General features: G+C 51.7%; 1 protein-coding gene, 2 non-coding genes and 1 pseudogene across 4 annotated transcripts in view; 3 read left to right on the plus strand and 1 right to left on the minus strand.

Annotated features, from left to right (window-relative positions):
• The window catches only part of LOC108582484, a 17,682-nt pseudogene extending 7,661 nt beyond the window's left edge, over nucleotides 1-10,021 (plus strand).
• Nucleotides 9,911-9,982, plus strand: TRNAC-GCA. Its single transcript has one exon. It is a non-coding gene; the product is annotated as a tRNA-Cys (tRNA).
• A 1,541-nt stretch (nucleotides 10,022-11,562) lies between the features above and the next one.
• Nucleotides 11,563-11,634, minus strand: TRNAC-GCA. Its single transcript has one exon. It is a non-coding gene; the product is annotated as a tRNA-Cys (tRNA).
• A 514-nt stretch (nucleotides 11,635-12,148) lies between these two features.
• Nucleotides 12,149-17,382, plus strand: part of LASP1 (LIM and SH3 protein 1) — a 52,027-nt gene continuing 46,793 nt past the window's right edge. The window contains exon 1 of one of the 2 annotated variants that reach the window (XM_003912915.4): nucleotides 12,149-12,544. In XM_003912915.4, the coding sequence (XP_003912964.1) occupies nucleotides 12,476-12,544 (69 nt within the window). In that variant the 5' untranslated portion in view covers nucleotides 12,149-12,475. Of the gene's footprint in view, nucleotides 12,545-13,047; nucleotides 13,097-17,382 lie in introns of those variants that run through there. The other variant, XM_009190479.4, reaches the window with a different exon arrangement.

A 17,382-nucleotide genomic window follows, 5' to 3' on the forward strand; every position in this document is an offset into this window, starting at 1 on the left:
AAAGTTTCTTTTCTACGTATTGCTGGCGTCTGCTTGGGTACAACCTGAGAGGTTCCAAGTCAGAGAGGTTCTCACACGTTTATTACTTCCATGATAACAATAAACCCATTTTTGCTAAAGGAAATAACATTTTTAGAATGAGGAATAGGTCGTTTAGTGGCTCAGGCCAGTATTCCAGTGGAAGGATCACTTGTCCTCACAGAGTTTGAGATCAGCCTGACAACAAAGTGAGACCCTATTTCTACAAATATCAAAATTAGCCAAGTGGTCATGCTGTGGCTCAAGCCTGTAATCCCAGTACTTTGGGAGGCCGAAGATGGGCGGATCACAAGGTCAGGAGATCGAATTATCCCATGCTAACACACGTGTGAAACCCCTGCCTCTAATAAAACACAAAAACTAGCCGGGCGAAGGATGGAGCCTGGGGGCCCCAGCTACTGGGAGGCTGAGGCAGGAGAATGGCGTGAAACCCAGGAGTATGAGCTTGCAGTGAGTCGGTGATCACGCCTGCTTGCATTGCACTCCAGCCTGTGGGATAGAGCAAGACCTGTCTCAAAAATTAGCCAAGTGTAGTGGCGTGTGCCTGTGGTCCTAACTACATAGGAGGCTGAGGCAGGAGGATCACTTCAGCCTAAGAGGTTGAGACTACAGTGAGCCATGATTGCACCACTGCACTCCAGCCTGGGCAACAGAGGCCCTGTCTTGAAAAATAAAATAAAATAAATAAATAAATAAATAAATAAATAAATAAATAAATAAAACTATATTTTTCCAAACAAAAATAATTTAGTGAGAAGGGTGGCTTTGCTTTACTTTTTTTTTTTTTTTTTTTGAAATCCCTTTAATACCTGGCTTGATGAAATAACTGGTTTTTCATGTTTTTACACTAATCTGTTGTGATTTCACACATTTAATCTCTGGAAAGCTCCACTGTATTCTCATGAAAGAGCAAGAGTAAGACAAAAATAATATCATAATTATTAAAATAATTCTTGTGGCCGGTCGCGGTGGCTCAAGTCTGTAATCCCAGCACTTTGGGAAGCCGAGGCAAGTGGATCACGAGGTTGGGAGATTGAGACCATCCTGGCTAACACGGTGAAACTGCGTCTCTACTAAAAATACAAAAAATTAGCCGGGTGTGGTGGCGGGTGCCTGTAGTCCCATCTACTCGAGAGGCTGAGGCAGGAGAATGGCGTGAACCCAGGAGGTAGAGCTTGCAGTGAGCCAAGATCGCACCATTGCACTCCAGCCTGGGCAACAGAGCAAGACTCTGTCTCAAAATAAATAAATAAATAAATAAATAAATAAATAAATAAATAATTATTTCCTCTGCACAGAAAGGGTCTCATTAATATCACCAAGAAAATAATCATTCTGGCTGGGCGCGGTGGCTCATGCCTGTAATCTCAGCACTTTGGGAGGCCGAGACGGGTGGATCACCTGAGGTCAGGGGTTCGAGATCAGCCTGACCAACATGGAGAAACCCTGTTTCTACAAAAAATACAAAAATTAGCCAAGCGAGGTGCCGCATGCCTGTAATCCCAGCTACTCGGGAGGCTGAGGCAGGAGAATCGCTTGAATCTGGGAGGCAGAGGTTGTAGTGAGCTGAGATCAGGCCATTGCATTCCAGCCTGGGCGACAGAGTGAGACTATCTCAAAAAAAAAAAAATCCTTCCTTCCCCACAGAAAGGGCCTTAAGGGAACCTAGGGTTCCCCATATCACACTTCAACTACCAGGGATTCAGAGAACACTCCAAGGTTACAGATATCACATTCTCACATATTACCTGTTTGTATGTTGATATATGTTGCAGAACGTGAAGTCTACGAAGGAGATACTGTGGTACTATCCAGTTTATTATTTTCCCAGTTTCCACCACAGAATGTTCAAATAGTTTTATCTTACTTGCCTGCTGCTGTCTTAAAACACTATCTGTGAGGGGGCACCCGGATTTGAACCGGGGACCTCTTGATCTGCAGTCAAATGCTCTGCCCCTGAGCTATACCCCCTCTATTGGAAATAAGAAGATTACACCTTAAAAGTAGAGTTTACTGACGAGACATTGCCTCCAGTGATTCACAATAGTTTGGTGTCTATGATAAAGCGATCTGGACCCAAATAAAGTGGTGGGAGAGAAAAGAGAAGTCTAAGTCCTCTCTGATTCTGGCTTGAGGGTCTTGTACGGATGTGCAGTGGGATCCCTCTTTTCCATCATTACAGCCTTTTTTTTTTTGTTTTTCACTACAGCCTTTTTTACCTCTGGCATCTGGGAATTCTTTTATTTTAATATTTATTTATTTATTTTTTGAGACGGAGTCTCACTCTGTCGCCCAGGCTGGAGTGCAGTGGCGTGATCTCGGCTCACTGCAACCCCTACATCCCAAGTTCAAGCGATTCTCCTGCCTTAGCCAGTAGCTGTGATTATAGCCGTGCGCCGCCACGCCAGGCTAATTTTTGTATTTTTAGTAGAGAAGGGGGTTTCACCATGTTGGTCAGGCTGGTCTCAAACTCCTGACCTCGAGATCCGCCCGCCTCCGCCTCCCAAAGTGCTGGGAGTACAGGCGTGAGCCACCACACCCGGCCAAGATTGTGCATTTTTTGAGGGTAGGGATCACATTGCATTCTTTTTTTGCTTTCCCCAAAGTAGTCGGCACAGTGCCTGGTTCATGATAAGCCCTGGTCGTAATCACCAAACTACAACCTAATTAAACTCACCGATGGGATTCCACCAAACCTGCACGCAAGCAGCTGAATGTTGCTGAAGAAAAAAGGTGCACAAGTTTGCGCCACTCCACCAATGTAAAACATGCTTTCTCTCTGGCATTCCTTCACTATTGCCCAAATATGTCTGCTTTCTCATGCTCCAAAATGACTATTTCACACACTCTCTCCCATCTTAAACCTTCCACACCTTCTTTCCCCTCTTGCTGTCAGATGAAGAGCTTGCTTCTTCCTTTTTTTTTTTTTGAGAGGGTGTCTCGCTCTGTTGCCCAGGCTGGAGTGCAGTGGCGTGATCTGGGCTGACTGCAAGCTCCGCCTCCCGGGTTCACGTAATTCTTCTGCCTCAACCTCCTGGGTAGCTGGGAGTGCAGGCACCCGCCACCACGCCCAGCTAATTTTTTGTATTTTTAGTAGAGACGGGGTTTCACCGTGTTAGCCAGGTTGATCTCGATTTCTTGGCCTCGTGATCCGCCTGCCTCAGCCTCCAAAAGTGCTGGGATTACAGGCGTGAGCCACAGTGCCCGGCGCCTCTTCCTTTTTGGAGAAAACAGAATCAGTCAGATGTAGTGGTGTGCTGGTGAATGGCTAGCAACCGACTTTGGGGGAGACCTGATGTGTGTAGCGTTTGCCGGGGTGACTGTTGCAAATACACCCACTTGACCATTTCCAGCTACCTAAAGAAAGTTAACTGGCTTAAATAATTCTGGGCTGGGCTGGGCGGGGTGGCTCACGCCCGTAATCCCAGCACTATGGGAGGCCGAGACGGGCCGATCACGAGGTCAGTAGTTCGATACCAGCCTGGCCAACATAGTGAAACCCCTGTCTCTACTAAAAAAAAAAAAAAGAGCATCTTGGAGGGGGGGGGTGCAGGCCCCTGTAGTCCCCGGCTCCTTGGGAGGTTGAGGCAGGAGAACGGCTTGAACCCAGGAGGGGGGGGGGGCAGTGAGCTGAGAGAGAGCGCCACCACTCAACACCTGTTGAACTCCATCAAAAAAAAAAAAATTCTGGAAAATTTAATCATTGTTTCTTGCAAGCCAGTGTGAACTGAATCCAGCATATGTCTGAGATTAACTACATCCTTCATCAATTATCATCTATAAACTGAGAACTCCCAGAATTATTATATTTCTAGCCCTGGCCTCTTCCCTAAACTCCAAATTAGCTGTATCCCCAAACGCATACTCTTTTTTTTTTTTTTTTTTTTGAGGCCAGTCTGGCTCGATACCCAGACTTCCCGCTGGGTGCAGTGGCACAATCTCCGCTCACTGCAAAGCTCCTGCCCTGGATTCCATTCTCCTGCCTCAGCCTCCCGGTAGCTGGGACTACAGGCTTCCTTCCTGCATGAGCTAATTTTTTGTATTTGTAGTAAGAAGGGGTTTCACTGTGTTAGCCAGGATGGTCTCGATCTCCTGACCTCGTGATCTGCCTGCCTTGGCCTCCCAAAGTGCTGAGATTACAGGCGTCAGCCACTGTGCCCAGCCACCAAATGCATACTCTTAAATATTAATTAGTCTCCTTAAATGAAACATGTTCACCCCAATACTGGGACATCGTACCTGTGAGGACAGGGGGCTGTACTTTGTTACTTTCTTTTAAGAATTTTAAAAATAAAGCTCTTTTTTTCCTAAATTGCCCTTTTTCAGTGGGATTTTTCTCTTTCCTTTCCAAGATGAAGTTTTGCTGTTGCAGCTGGAGTGCAGTGGTCGCGATCTTGTGCTGCAACCTCTGCCTCCTGGGTTCAAGCAATTCTCCTGCCTCAGCCTCCCGAATAAAGCTGGATTGCAGGCACCCGCAAACTTTCACGACTGGCTAATTTTTTTTTTTTTGAGCGGTCATCTGTCGCCAGGCTGGAGTGCGGTGCGGCGATCACCGGCTCACTGAAGCTCCGCTACCTCGAGGTTCCGCAGCCATTCTCCACCTCAGCCTCCAGTAGCTGGGACTACGGAAGCCCTTCCTGCCTTGACTGGTTTTTGTATTTTTAGTAGAGGCGGGGGTTTCACCATGTTAGCCAGGATGGTCTGATCTCCTGACCTCGTGATCCACCCGCCTCGGCCTCCCAAAGTGCTGGGATTACAGGCTTGAGCCACCGCGTCCGGCCCATTTGGCTAATTTTGTATTTTTAGTAGAGATGTGGTTTCACCATGTTGTGCATTGGTCTGGAACTCCTGACCTCAGGTGATCCACCCACCTGAAGCCTCCCAAAGTGCTGGGATTACAGTAAGCCATCCGCATGAGCCCTTCTTTCTTTACTTTGTGAGATGGGGTTTCTGCACATTGCTCAGGCTGAATTATAAAGCTGGGCTGCAGCCGCCGGTTTCTCAAAGTGCTGAGTTATAGGCGGGAATCAGCCAGGCAGGAAAAAAAAACAAAATCAGGCTGGAAACTTCCATATGTGTCATCAATCTCGATGCTTGCATTCTTTTTTTATTTATTTATTATTTATTTATTTAAATTTTTTTTTTTTTGAAGGCCGAGTCTGGCTCTATCACCAGGCTGGAGGTGCAGTGGCGGATCTCAGCTCACGCAAGCTCCGCCTCCCGGGTTTCACGCCATTCTCCTGCCTCAGCCTCCCGAGTAGCTGGGACCGGCGCCGCCCGCTTCGCCCGGCTAGTTTTGCGCATTTCCAAAGTAGAGACGGGGTTTCCTTGCGTGGTACCGCCAGGATGAGATCTCGATCTCCTGACCTGAAATTGATCCGCCCGTCCTCGGCCTCTAAAGAGATGCTGGGATTACAGGGCTTGAGCCGCAGCCCGGCCTTATTTAAATTTTTGCGGGGCGGAGTCTTGCTCTGTCGCAGGGTAGCGGTGCAGTGGGCGCCAATCTTGGCTCATTACAACTCCGCCTGCGGGTTCCGCACCATTCTCCTGCCTGCCTCAGCCTCTGGAGTAGCTGGGACTACAGGTGCCCGCTACCACACCCAGCTAATTTTCTTTTTTTGTATTTTCGTAGTAGAGATGGGGTTTCACTGTGTTAGCCAGGATGGTCTCAATCTACTGACCTCGTGATCCGCCTGTGCTCGGCATCCCAAAGTGTTGGGATTACAGGTGTGAGCCACTGCGCCCGGCCTTTTTTTTTTTTTTAGATGGAATCTCATTCTGTCACCCAGGCTGGAGTGCAGGAGTGCGATCTTGGCTCACTGCAACCTCTGACCCCTGGGTTCAAGCGATTCTCCTGCTTCAGCCTCCCAAGTAGCTGGGATTACAGTCGTCCACCACCACACCCAGCTAATTTTTGTATTTGTCGTAGAGATGGAGTTTCACCACGTTGGCCAGGCTGGTCTGGAACTCCTGACCTCAGGTGATCTGCCCGCCTTGGCCTCCCAAAGTGGTGGAATTACAGGTGTGAGCCATTGTGCCCGGTCACCTGCATTCTTCTCCAGCTCAGCTGTTTCTACTTGTTCCTATTCGTAATAGACAAAATAATGACCTTCCAAACCTGTCTACACATCAGTCTCCTTGTGAATCTATTTGTGACTATGTTACCTCTCATGATAAAAAGAACTTTGCAGATATGATTAAATTAAATATATTGAGATGTGAGAAGATTATCCTGGATTATCCAGGTGAGCTCAGTGTAATGCCACAGGTCCTTATAAGAGGGAGGCAGGAGGAGGGAGGCAGGAGGATAAGAGTCACAGAGAGAGGAGATGGTAACATGGAAGCATGGAAGCCGAGGCTAGAGGGAGGCGGGATGATATGCTGCCAGCTTTGACAATTGGGGAAGAGGCAATGAGGCAGCAATGTAGCGGCCTCTATGGGCTGGGAGAGTCAAGGAAACAGATTCTCCCCTGAAGCCTGCAGAAGGAATGCAGCTGTACTAATATTTTAATTTTAGCCCTGTGAAATTTTTTTTTTTTTTTTTAGATGAAGTCTCGCTCTGTCACCCAACTGGAGTGCAGTGGCACCATCTCGGCTCACTGCAACCTCTGCCCCCTGGGTTCAAGCAATTCTTCTGCCTCAGCCTCCCAAGTAGCTGGGACTACAGGCATGAGCCACCACGCCTGGCTAATTTTTGTATTTTTGGTAGAGAAGGGATGTCACTATATTGGCCAGGGTGGTCTTGAACTCTTGACCTTGTAATCTGCCTGCCTTGGCCTCCCAAAGTGGTGGGATTACAGGAGTGAGCCACCTCACCAGGCCAGCCCAGTGAAATTTATTTTGGGATTCTGACCTCCAGAACTGTGAAGATAATACATTTCTGTTATTTTATGCAAATAGACTGTAAATTGTTCCATCAGTAATATAAAACTAATACAACACTATAGTCTAAGCCATCACCACCATCTCTGACCTATATTATTACAATAGATTCCCAACTGGCTTCTCTCTGTTTTTTTCTTGAGACAGAGTCTTGCTCTGTCACCCAGGCTTACTGAAGCCTTGACCTCTTGGGCACAAGCAATCCTCCTGCCTCAGCCTCCCAAGTGGCTGGGACTACAGGTACATACCACCACATCTGGCTAATTTTTAAATTTTTTTGTAGAGATGGGAGTCTCACTGTGTTGCCCAGACTGGTTTCAAATTCCTGGGCTCAAGTGATCCTCTTGCCCTGGCCTCCAAAAGTGCTGGGATTACGGGCATGAGCCACCATGTCTGGCAGACCCTCTTAGATTTTCAACTATACAATACAGTATTGTTAATTAAAGGCACAAGGTTGTACAGCCGATTTCTAGAGTTTTTTCATCTTGCAGAATTGACATTTTAGACCTATTGATCAGCAACTCCCCGCAGCCCCTGGCAACCATCGTTCTACTCTATTTATTTATTTATTTATTTATTTATTTATTTATTTATTTTATTTTATTTTTTGAGATGGAGTCTTGCTCTGTCGCCCAGGCTGGAGTGCAGTGGCCGGATCTCAGCTCACTGCAAGCTCTGCCTCCTGGGTTTACGCCATTCTCCTGCCTCAGCCTCCCTAGTAGCTGGGACTACAGGCGCCCACCACCTCGCCCGGCTAGTTTTTTGTATTTTTAGTAGAGACGGGGTTTCACCGTATTAGCCAGGATGGTCTGGATCCTGACCTCGTGATCCGCCCGTCTCGGCCGCCCAAAGTGCTGGGATTACAGGCTTGAGCCACCGCGCCTGGCCCATCGTTCTACTCTCTACTTCTGTGAGTTTGACTATGTTAGATGCCTCATATATGTGGAATCATGCAGTATTTGGTCTTCTGTGACTGGCCTGTTTCACTTGGCATAATATCCTCAAGGTTCATCCACGCTGTTGCATATTGCAGGATTTCTTTCTTTCTTTCTTTCTTTCTTTTTTTTTTTTTTGCAACGGAGTTTCGCTCTTGTTGAGAGTGAAACTTGTTGCCCAGGCTGGAGTGCAATGGCATGACCTTGGCTCACCGCAATCTCCACCTCCCGCATTCAAGCAGTTCTCCTGCCTCAGCCTCCTGAATAGCTAGGATTACAGGCATGCGCCACCACGCCCGGGTAATTTTTGTATTTTTAGTAAAGACTGGGTTTCGCCATGTTGGCCAGGATGGTCTCGATTTCCTGACTTCGTGATCCGCCCGCCTCAGCCTCCCAAAGTGCTGGGATTACAGGCATGAGCCACCGCGCCGGGCCAGTGTTCCTATTCTTTTTGGAGAGACCAAGGAAAAACTTTCTCTATCCAGTTTTGCAGGAGATTGTTCTCTAACTTGTTAGTGGGGAGAGATGAGTGCGATTTTGGATAAAGAATTGAGCCGGGCCGGGAGCAGTGGCTCACGCCTGTAATCCTAGCACTTTGGGAGGCCGAGGCGGGCGGATCACGAGGTCAGGAGATCGAGACCATCCTGGCTAACCCAGTGAAACCCCGTCTCTACTAAAAATGCAAAAAATTAGCCGGGCGTGGCGGCGGGCGCCTGTAGTTCCAGCTACTTGGGAGGCTGAGACAGGAGAATGGCGTGAACCCGGGAGGCGAAGCTTGCAGTGAGCCGAGATCGCGCCACTGCACTCCAGCCTGACTGAGCAAGACTCCATCTCAAAAAAAAGAATTGAGCCTAGGCTGGGAGTGGCGGCTCACGCCTGTAGTCCCAAGTCCCAGCACCTTGGCAGGCCAAGGCGGGCGGATCACCTGAAGTAGGGAGTTCGAGGCCAGCCTGTGCAACATGGAGAAACCCCGTCTCTACTAAAAAAACACAATTAGCCAGGCGTGGGGTGCATGCATGTAATCCCAGCTACTCAGGAAGCTGAGGCGGGAGAATCGCTTGAACCTGGGAGGCAGAGGTTGCGGTGAGCCGAGATCGAGCCATTGCACTCCAGACTGATCAACAAGAGCGAAATTCCGTCTCTGGGCAACATTGGGAGACAGCCTCCTTCACCCACCACCTGCCCCCTTCTCCACAAAATGGAAAACAAACAAACAAACAAACTGAACCAAGCGGGGCGCGGTGGCTCATGCCTGTAATCCCAGCACTTTGGGAGGCCGAGGCGGGCAGATCACGAAATCAGGTGTTGGAGACCAGCCTAGCCAAAACGGCGAATCCCCTATCTCTACTAAAAATACAAAAAGGAGCCGGGCGCGGCGGCGGGCGCCTGGATTCCCAGCTATTCAGGAGGCTGAGGCAGGAGAATCGCTTGAACCCGGGAGGCGGAGGTTGCAGTGAGCCGAGACTGCGCCACACTGCACTCACTCCAGCCTGGGTTACAGAGGAAGACTCCGTCTGGGGAAAAAAAAAAAGTAACGAACCTAGAAAAAGCAGATTGGCACCTAAATTCACATACTTTTCAAACTGCCACCACGTCTTGGCCTAGCCTTTTTTTTTTTTTTTGAGACGGAGTCTCACTCTGTTGCCCCTGCTGGAGTGCAGGGGCGCGATGTCGGCTCACTGCAACCTCTGCCGCCTGGGTTCAAGCGATTCTCCTGCCTCAGCCTTCCGAGTAGCTGGGATTACAGGCGCCCGCCACCGCGCCCGGCTAATTTTTGTATTTTTAGTAGAGACGGGGTTTATCACCATCTTGGTCAGTCTGGTCTGGAACTCCTGACCTCGTGATCCTCCCGGTTCGGCTTCCCAAAGTGCTGGGATTACAGGCGTGAGCCACTGTGCCCGGCCTATTTTGGCCTACTTTTTAAATTTCCCCTTCCTCATTGGTAGTTTCAGTATAATCTAGCAAAGAGACACTAATTTTGAACAAATGGTGAAAGTATGAACATTTTGGGATCGATCGCTGTAAAAAGAATTTCCCAAAGGGCGCCTAGCAGAGGGGGTATAGCTCAGTGGTAGAGCATTTGACTGCAGATCAAGAGGTCCCCGGTTCAAATCCGGGTGCCCCCTCGCATTGTTTTACCTCTTTTCACAGTCATGCAGGAATAACCTGAGTTAGCGAGTTCTGAATCCAAAAGTCACCGGAAGTGTCCTTTGTATCTTCCACCTACCTAATTTTCACCTTGAAAGGATTCCCGTACCCTAGAGGGAGAGAGCAGCAACCAGAGGCTGCCTTTAGGTGGATCTGAGTCCTCATACCCCAAGTGGCGAGAAGCGCACTAGTAGTCTCAGTTGTAGAACAAAGGCGTTGATCGATTCCCATCTCCGATGCCCATTGGTTTAACGATAATTATAACTTGTTTTGGGGTTAAAAAATGTGTCTTGAACGGGGCAGTAGTTCGTACTTGACTATGAAAACTAGGAGAAAGAATCCAATTTCAGAGGTCTTCATATATTCGCGAACTCGAACAGGACAGGGCACAGAAGGTAGAAGGTAAACAGCGAGCAGTTTTCCCTCTTCCTTCTTTACTTAGCTCATAGGCAGGGCTTTGGCTTGATAAGCTATAGATGGAAAGTCCAAGGCCTAAAGGAGAGGTAAAACTGGTTCCTCCTGGGTTTTTTGCACGGAACCGCAGGTCTGCTGATCTGTGATCTCTCTGTTCAGCCTAGCGATGCAGCTCACAGTAATGGGAGCCAGGAGAAAAAAAAAAAAATGCGCGTTTTCCCGGGGTCCGAGGCATGACACAACCACATTCCGGGTTTAAAATATAGCAGCTGCCCTTTGACCCAGGCAGCACGCCTCTTCCTTTCTCCCTTATTTTTCCTTTTTTTGGGCAAAACCTAGTTGAGGGGGACGCCCTTGTCTCTCGTCACACTTACCATTTTCCTCCGGCCCAACAGTGACACTGTCAGGCACGCAGCCAGCAGATATTTGTTCTCATCTTTAGGTTATGAAACTCCACGGCCTTTTATTCTCACTTCAGTGGTTCTTAAAATGTGGTCCCCACATCAGCAGCACCAGCGGCACCTGGAAACTTGGTAGAAATGCAAATTCTCGGTGCCCCCTTACAGAATCAGAAACTAGGAGGGTTTTAACAAGCCCTGCAGGTAATTCTGATGCACGTTCAAGTTTGAGAAACACTGTATTCGTTTATCTCAGTTTGCATTGGGATATAACTTTACTTTTGTACATTAATAGTCAAGGATGAACACAGCACGTCCATGTCACTATTAATACAGAAAGTTGAAGTTGGAGAAGGGCTGTGTCTATGGGTTTCCCTCGCTTGACCCACCCTCCAATCCCAAAAGGAACGCCAACTTGAGGCGTTCTCCTGTCTCCCTACCCCCATTGGAAACATTCTGTCCCTCAAACCCGGCACCTCGAACTGTCTGATTCATCTGAGGCTGGCAGCCCTGGCCACAGAGATCCCTACACCTCTGGCGCGAGTAATGCGTTCGCGCAGCTTTTATACCCACCCGCTCCTCCACCCGCTGAGCACAAAGTAAAACCGAAAGCTTTCTGCTAAGGCTGAAAAATGAGGAAGATACTTCTTTCACCTTTTTTTCTTTGTAGTCAGGACCCAATGTTAAAATATGAATCAAGAACGAAAAACAGATGGTTGGTTAACAAGTGGAAGGAAAAGCCACCGAGGGGGCACCCGGATTTGAACCAGGGACCTCTTGATCTGCAGTCAAATGCTCTACCACTGAGCTATACCCCCGCGCCACTGCAGCGCCTGGAGGCGGCTCTTTGGGTACTAAGCATTGTTGCAGCTGCTACTCTGTGGTAGGGTGTAACATAAAGAGAAAGGAATGCAGAAGAAAAGGGGTCATGCTGAACGCAGACGGTGCCCGCATCCGGGGAACCCAGGGAAGGTGCACTGCAGGGGCTCGGGGAGGGAAGCACTAGCCCGGGCCCGGCAGCGCGCAGGGTCCAAGAGGGAGGGACGGGTTCCGCCCCACAAATGTGGGAAAGGGTGTGGGCCGGAAGAGAGTTAAGAGGGGCAGGGCAGGGGGTCCCCGTTCGGTCTGTAGATTCATGCCCGGTAGCAACCGGTAGAAAGGAAAGTCCCCGAATGCGGTGAATCAGTTCCGGCGTTCAGGAGGGCTCCAACCCCACCCTCGACGGTCTTAAGGGGTTAGCCCGCCTCCTGCAGCCCGAGCGCCCCAGATGTGCAGCCGGCCTGGCTCTGCGCCGCCTCCGGCTCGGGAAGGGCCCTGGGCACCGGGCGCAGTCAGCCTGGGAGCGCCGGGGCGCCAGCACCTCTGGCCGCGCAGTTCCCCCCAGGAACCCGCCCCCGCGCAGCCCCACGTCGCCCGGGGAGCGCGCCTCGCTGCGCGTGCCCTCGCCCGCACCCGAGGCGCGTGCCCGCCCCGGTGCAGCCCCTCCTCCCCGCTGTGTTTATTAGGGGAAGGAGGGCGGAGGCGGAGGCCAGTTCCCCAGCTCCAGCCGCCGTCGCTGCCGCCTGTGTAGTTGCAGCCGCGGCCGCCTCCCGCCAGCTCGCCTTGGGGAAGAGGACGCGCTAGAGCTCCGACGTCCCCGCCCCAGCCTTTCTCGGAACCATGAACCCCAACTGTGCCCGGTGCGGCAAGATCGTGTATCCCACGGAGAAGGTGAACTGTCTGGATAAGGTGAGCCCGGGACCGGGAGACGCGTCTTTGCAATCCCCGGCAGTGCTCTGAATCCAGGGAGGAGAGAAGGGCTGGGTCTTTGCTGCCTTATCCCCGCGATCCCAGGAGAATGGAGGGAGGGCGGGCGGGCGGTGTCATGGGGTGTGGGGACACATCCCAATCTGGAAACCAGGAGATCTGGGGCGAGGCGGGGAGTCCACGCGTAGCGGGCAGCCGGTACTGGAGAGGGGTGGGCTCTGTGCCCTGGGGTTGGGAGGACGGGAGAGAAGCAGGGAAGCCAGGCCCCGGGGTGTGTTGGGGGAAGGTTAGGGGTGCAGTCCCGCCCCCTAGGGCCTGGAGAGTGAGAAGAGACGGCCGCTCCCTCTCCACTCCGCGCCTAGCGCCAAGTAGGCGGAAGCGCGGGGCGCTGGTGGAGGGGGCGGAGGGGGGCGGGGCAGAGGCTGGGGGGCCCTGCGAAACCGTCCGTTCCGGCGGGGGATGGCCTCGCTTCCTGGCCTGGCGGGGCGGGGGCTATCAGCCTGCGAGTGTGGCATCTGATGCGGGGGGTTTCGGGTAAGGACCCGGGCTCCGCCGCAAGACCCCCGATTTTGAACGACCTGAGGCCCCCTTGGTGATTGAGTGGTTAAAGGACTCGCAGACCTCCTCCATAGCTTCCCAACCCCCACCTCCAATTAAAAGCCAACTCCCGGTGCTGGGCCGCCCAGCCTGAGCCGGGTGGGGTCGGGTGCTGGAGTAGGGTGGGTGGGGGGTGCTTCGCTGAGATCTCCTGAAATTGTGCTCAGAGCCAGGAGATCGCGTGGAAGAACAAAGAGCTAACTTTTCAAAGCAGGTTTCTCCAATGGAGGGTGGGGTTGGCTGAGTTCTGGGGAAGCCGAGGAAAGGGGGAGGTATGGGCGGCGGGGGGAGGGATGGTGGCCTTGTGGAGACTCACTGCCCCCTGGGGGCCCTGTCTCCCCAATGCTGGACTTGTTCATCTGGTTGCCATTAGACTTTTGGAGGGGGGGTTGGAGAGTAGAACTGGGCGTTTCCCGTACAGTTTGGTGTAGGATCCTGTCCTCTTGTAAGCTCCGTAAGATCCTAAGGTAAAACCTGCCCCTCTGCATCCCCTCTCCTCCCCAGTCTGGAGGGGAGGCCTCTGTGATTTTGTGCCCTTCCTCACCGCGTCTTTCGTCCATCACCCAAAGCTGGCTCCAAGTCCAGGTATCTGAACTGAGAGGGCTGGGGGGACTGGATGGAAGAGGGGTGCAAGGGTGGGAACACTGGATGAAAGAGGCGTACAGAGCCCTGGGGCCAAGTTCATTACTGACCTGGAGCCGGGTTTTGTTCAGGAGAGGATAGTTCATTGGACACCTTGTCTCTCCCCTCCCCCTTAGGGTGTGAGCTTCCTCAGTGACCTTTGGCCTCTGAGTCAGGGTGAGGAGGTGGGGTTGGAGGTTCTGAAACACATTTGAACTTGCTCTTGGGGAGTGTGAGCATATGGGGCCGCTGCTGTGTCACTGTCCCTCCTGGTCCTGGGCTTGATTGGGCAGGAGGAGAGGAGGGGGTATATTGTGGGCACAGGAAAGGTATTGATCTGCCTGTGACCATGCCAGCCGCTGTTGGGCAGGACTTGAGCTTAGAGCTATCAGATGATGAAGTCTCCCCTTGAGAATGTACCTGTCCTTGCATACTGGGATTTTGCCCTCCCCTCGTGGCAGAGATTTTGGCCTCTGCATCTTGAGTTCCCTGTGGTCCCCTTCTCCACAGTCATGAATTGGGAAGAGGCAGAGGGCACTTCACCCGTATAAGGAAAAAGCAAAACATGAAGGCAGGATTGCCACCCTAGGAGTTGGGAGACTGGGTCCTTGTTCCAGGTCTGCTCCCACGAGTTTTTTGAATGTCTTTAGGCCTCAGTTTTTACCATCTGTCAGATGGGTATGATGATGTCATTTCCTTGAAGGTGGGGCAGTGCACTAAAGTCCCTGAGTGCTAAAGAGGGTGCTGTATAGACTATGCCCTCCCTACCTCTCTGGGATGCTCTGTTCAGCTCCATACCACTCCCCTTGGAAAGCCCTTCAGTGCTGTGTATCCAAGGGGAGGGGAGCAGGGATGCTGCAGGGTGCCCTCCCCAGTTCCCTTACCCTAGCTGGAAGAGGACGTTCAAGTGGGGGTTGCCCAGGGAAGTAGGAGTTGGTGATTCCTTCCTCTTTTTAGAATTCTCCCTATAGGAAGTGGCCCTGGAGAGACCTTGCCCCCTGTACTGAGCAGGAGACCTGAAATATCCATGTATCAGATCTATTCCTCCCCACCTGCTCCAGGCAGTAAGGATAGGCACCAGGAATGGTGAGCCAGTGCCTGGAGGATGCTGGGCTGAGACCAGGGAGGAGGGGGAACCTTCAGTCCCATAGGCAACTTCATTCCCATAGTTGCTAACTAACTTCCCAAGACCTCCCATTTACAGCAAAAGAGTCAAATTAGACTCACCCTTTTCTCTACAATCCCCCATGGCACTCAGCCCCCTACGTGGCCCAAAGCACAGACTGTGTCCTTGGTTTCAGCCTTTTCTCCTCCCTGAGCCTTATCTCCCAAAGGCATAGGTGGGTAAAAACCTTGTCACCTCTGAAGGCCACCCTGCCCCCAACCTGCAGTACCCAGCATGCTTTGCAAGCTGGATAAATATGTATTGCTGATGACAGTGTTTGAGGAAGGAGGTCGAGATTTGCTTCTCCAGAGGACTTCTGGGATTAGAGCTGGGGGAGAAACAGGGTGACCTCATTTGCTCATTCAACAAATATTTATTGAGCACCTACTTTGTGCACCTGCTTTGTATCTAGGGAGCTGTGTTGTCAAGAATCTTGCCATGTCCCTCTTTCCTGGCTTGCTTCCCCAGGTTTCTGAAAACAGGTGGAGGTAGAGGATTGGACTGCTGCCAGGTCCCCTGGAATCCCCCGTTAGGGCAGGCCCTCTGCCTCTGCTTGTCTGAGGGCTCCCTCCCCACTCGAAGTGGGTGAGGTCCTCACAGCTGTGGTACCCTGTTTTGCTAGCTGAAGCTTAGAGTACCCCACCATCATCTTGGGATCATCCCTTCATAATAGCTACTAGTTATTGCAATATGCTGGGCTCAGTCTTCACAGCAACTTCACAAAGTAGGTGTGTGTGCTCTTGTAAATGATGTACCCCATAAACGGAGGCTCAGGTAGCCCGTGTGGCTCATCTCCCTCTCTTAGAGCTGAAATTCATGTCCACAGTTCTTTCTGCTCAGCTCTTCTGCCAGTATAAAGTACTTTTATTTATACATATTTATATTTTATTTCTATCTCATTTGTGCCAAAAGTGGGTCCCATCCCTTCGTGACCCTATCTGGAGGAATGCTCTGGGCCTGGGGTCTTGTATGGGGGAGTGGGGCCACTGGGAATAGTCCTGTCCTCCTCGGAATTTGTGGAGGTGCAGCAGAGATCTGTGCCTTTAAGCCAGCGGGTCAGGTGGCCAACTGAGCTAGGCCGGTGACCCGGCCAGGGTGGGGTTGGCATTGCCTCTGCAGGAGGGAGAAACTGTAACCCTGGGCAACAGGAAGGGAAGAGACCGCCTCATACTCCATCCCTGAGTCATGGCTACCCCAGGTAGCCTGGGTTCAGAGGCCAAGGTGCCAGGCTGCAGGCACAGTGACACGAAGCTTGCCACATCCCCCCCAACCCAGAGCCACGGAGGGACAGGCTGTCCCAAGTGAGGGATATCCTTGCAGGCTTCTGCCCCTACCAGCCTGTTTACCTTTCTGTAGAGTGGGTTGCAGGTAGGCAAGGGAAGATCAATAGGCAAGGGAAGATCAAGGTGACCCTGCTTTGGAGCCTTGGATCCAGGCTGAGAGGCCTCTAACGGGCAGGGCAGCAGGGGTAGGGTCTGTCTGGTTTCTGTGAACAGGGAAACCATGGACTTTGCAGGGAGCAGGAAGGAGCATGCCTCGAGGTGCACTTTCCTCCTGAGTCCTGCTGGACATATTTCCCTGACAGTGTCCTTCCCCAGACCCCATTGAGACAAGACAGGGTTTCTTTCATCTTAGGGTCCAGGCTAGGCTCACAGCGGCTGTGGAGGGACTGGCCATTTTCTGCCTCCCCTCCCCACAATTTTCCTACCCCAAAAAGGACACAGTGTAAGGAGCTGGTGGGTTTTCTTGAACCTTGGGGCCTTCCCCCAGAGGGGAGGGGAGTCGCCTGAAGCCGCTGGAGGTGCCAGGCATTAGGGGTAGAGTGGCCTCCTCTCCTGATCCTCCAGCACTCCGGGAGACAGTGGCTGCAGCTCCACTTGACACTTGTGCTTCATAGTAACTGGTTTCCATTTTTCTGCTGGGAGCCCCCTGCAGGGGGACAGGTGACCACCCTCCTCTGCCCCACCCTCGTGTGTCTGGATGAGAGTGTGGGGCCTGTGAGGGAGGTGGGAAGGAACTGATAGAAATAGGCACCATCCCCTTGAAGAGGGGCTCTGCTTCCTCCACGTGGCAGCCTGGAGGGGTCTTTGGAACCCCTGGGTGCGGTGTTGGCCCTGTGCCCCCTGCCTGCTCAGTACACCCCACCCTCCTCCTCCAAGGGGTTTGGCTCTAGGTGGAGGCCTGGCCATCTGGAGTAGGGGTCTCTCTCCCTTTGTCTCCCCAACCTCAATCAGGAGGCAGACTTGGAGGTCCCCCGTCCTAGGATAGTGTGTAGTCCTTCGTGTGTGTGTGCGTGTGAGTGTGTGTGTGTGTGTGAGAGAGAGAGAGAGAGAGAAAGTGGGTCATGGTCTGGATTCTGGAGAATGTTTTTGCTGGCAGGCCCCTGTGGGGGTAGCAGGAGGCGGGGGCCCAGGCAGGGGCATGTGCAGCTAAGTAG

Source organism: Papio anubis, chromosome 17 (assembly GCF_008728515.1).
Source record: "Papio anubis isolate 15944 chromosome 17, Panubis1.0, whole genome shotgun sequence".
Taxonomy (NCBI): domain Eukaryota; kingdom Metazoa; phylum Chordata; class Mammalia; order Primates; family Cercopithecidae; genus Papio; species Papio anubis.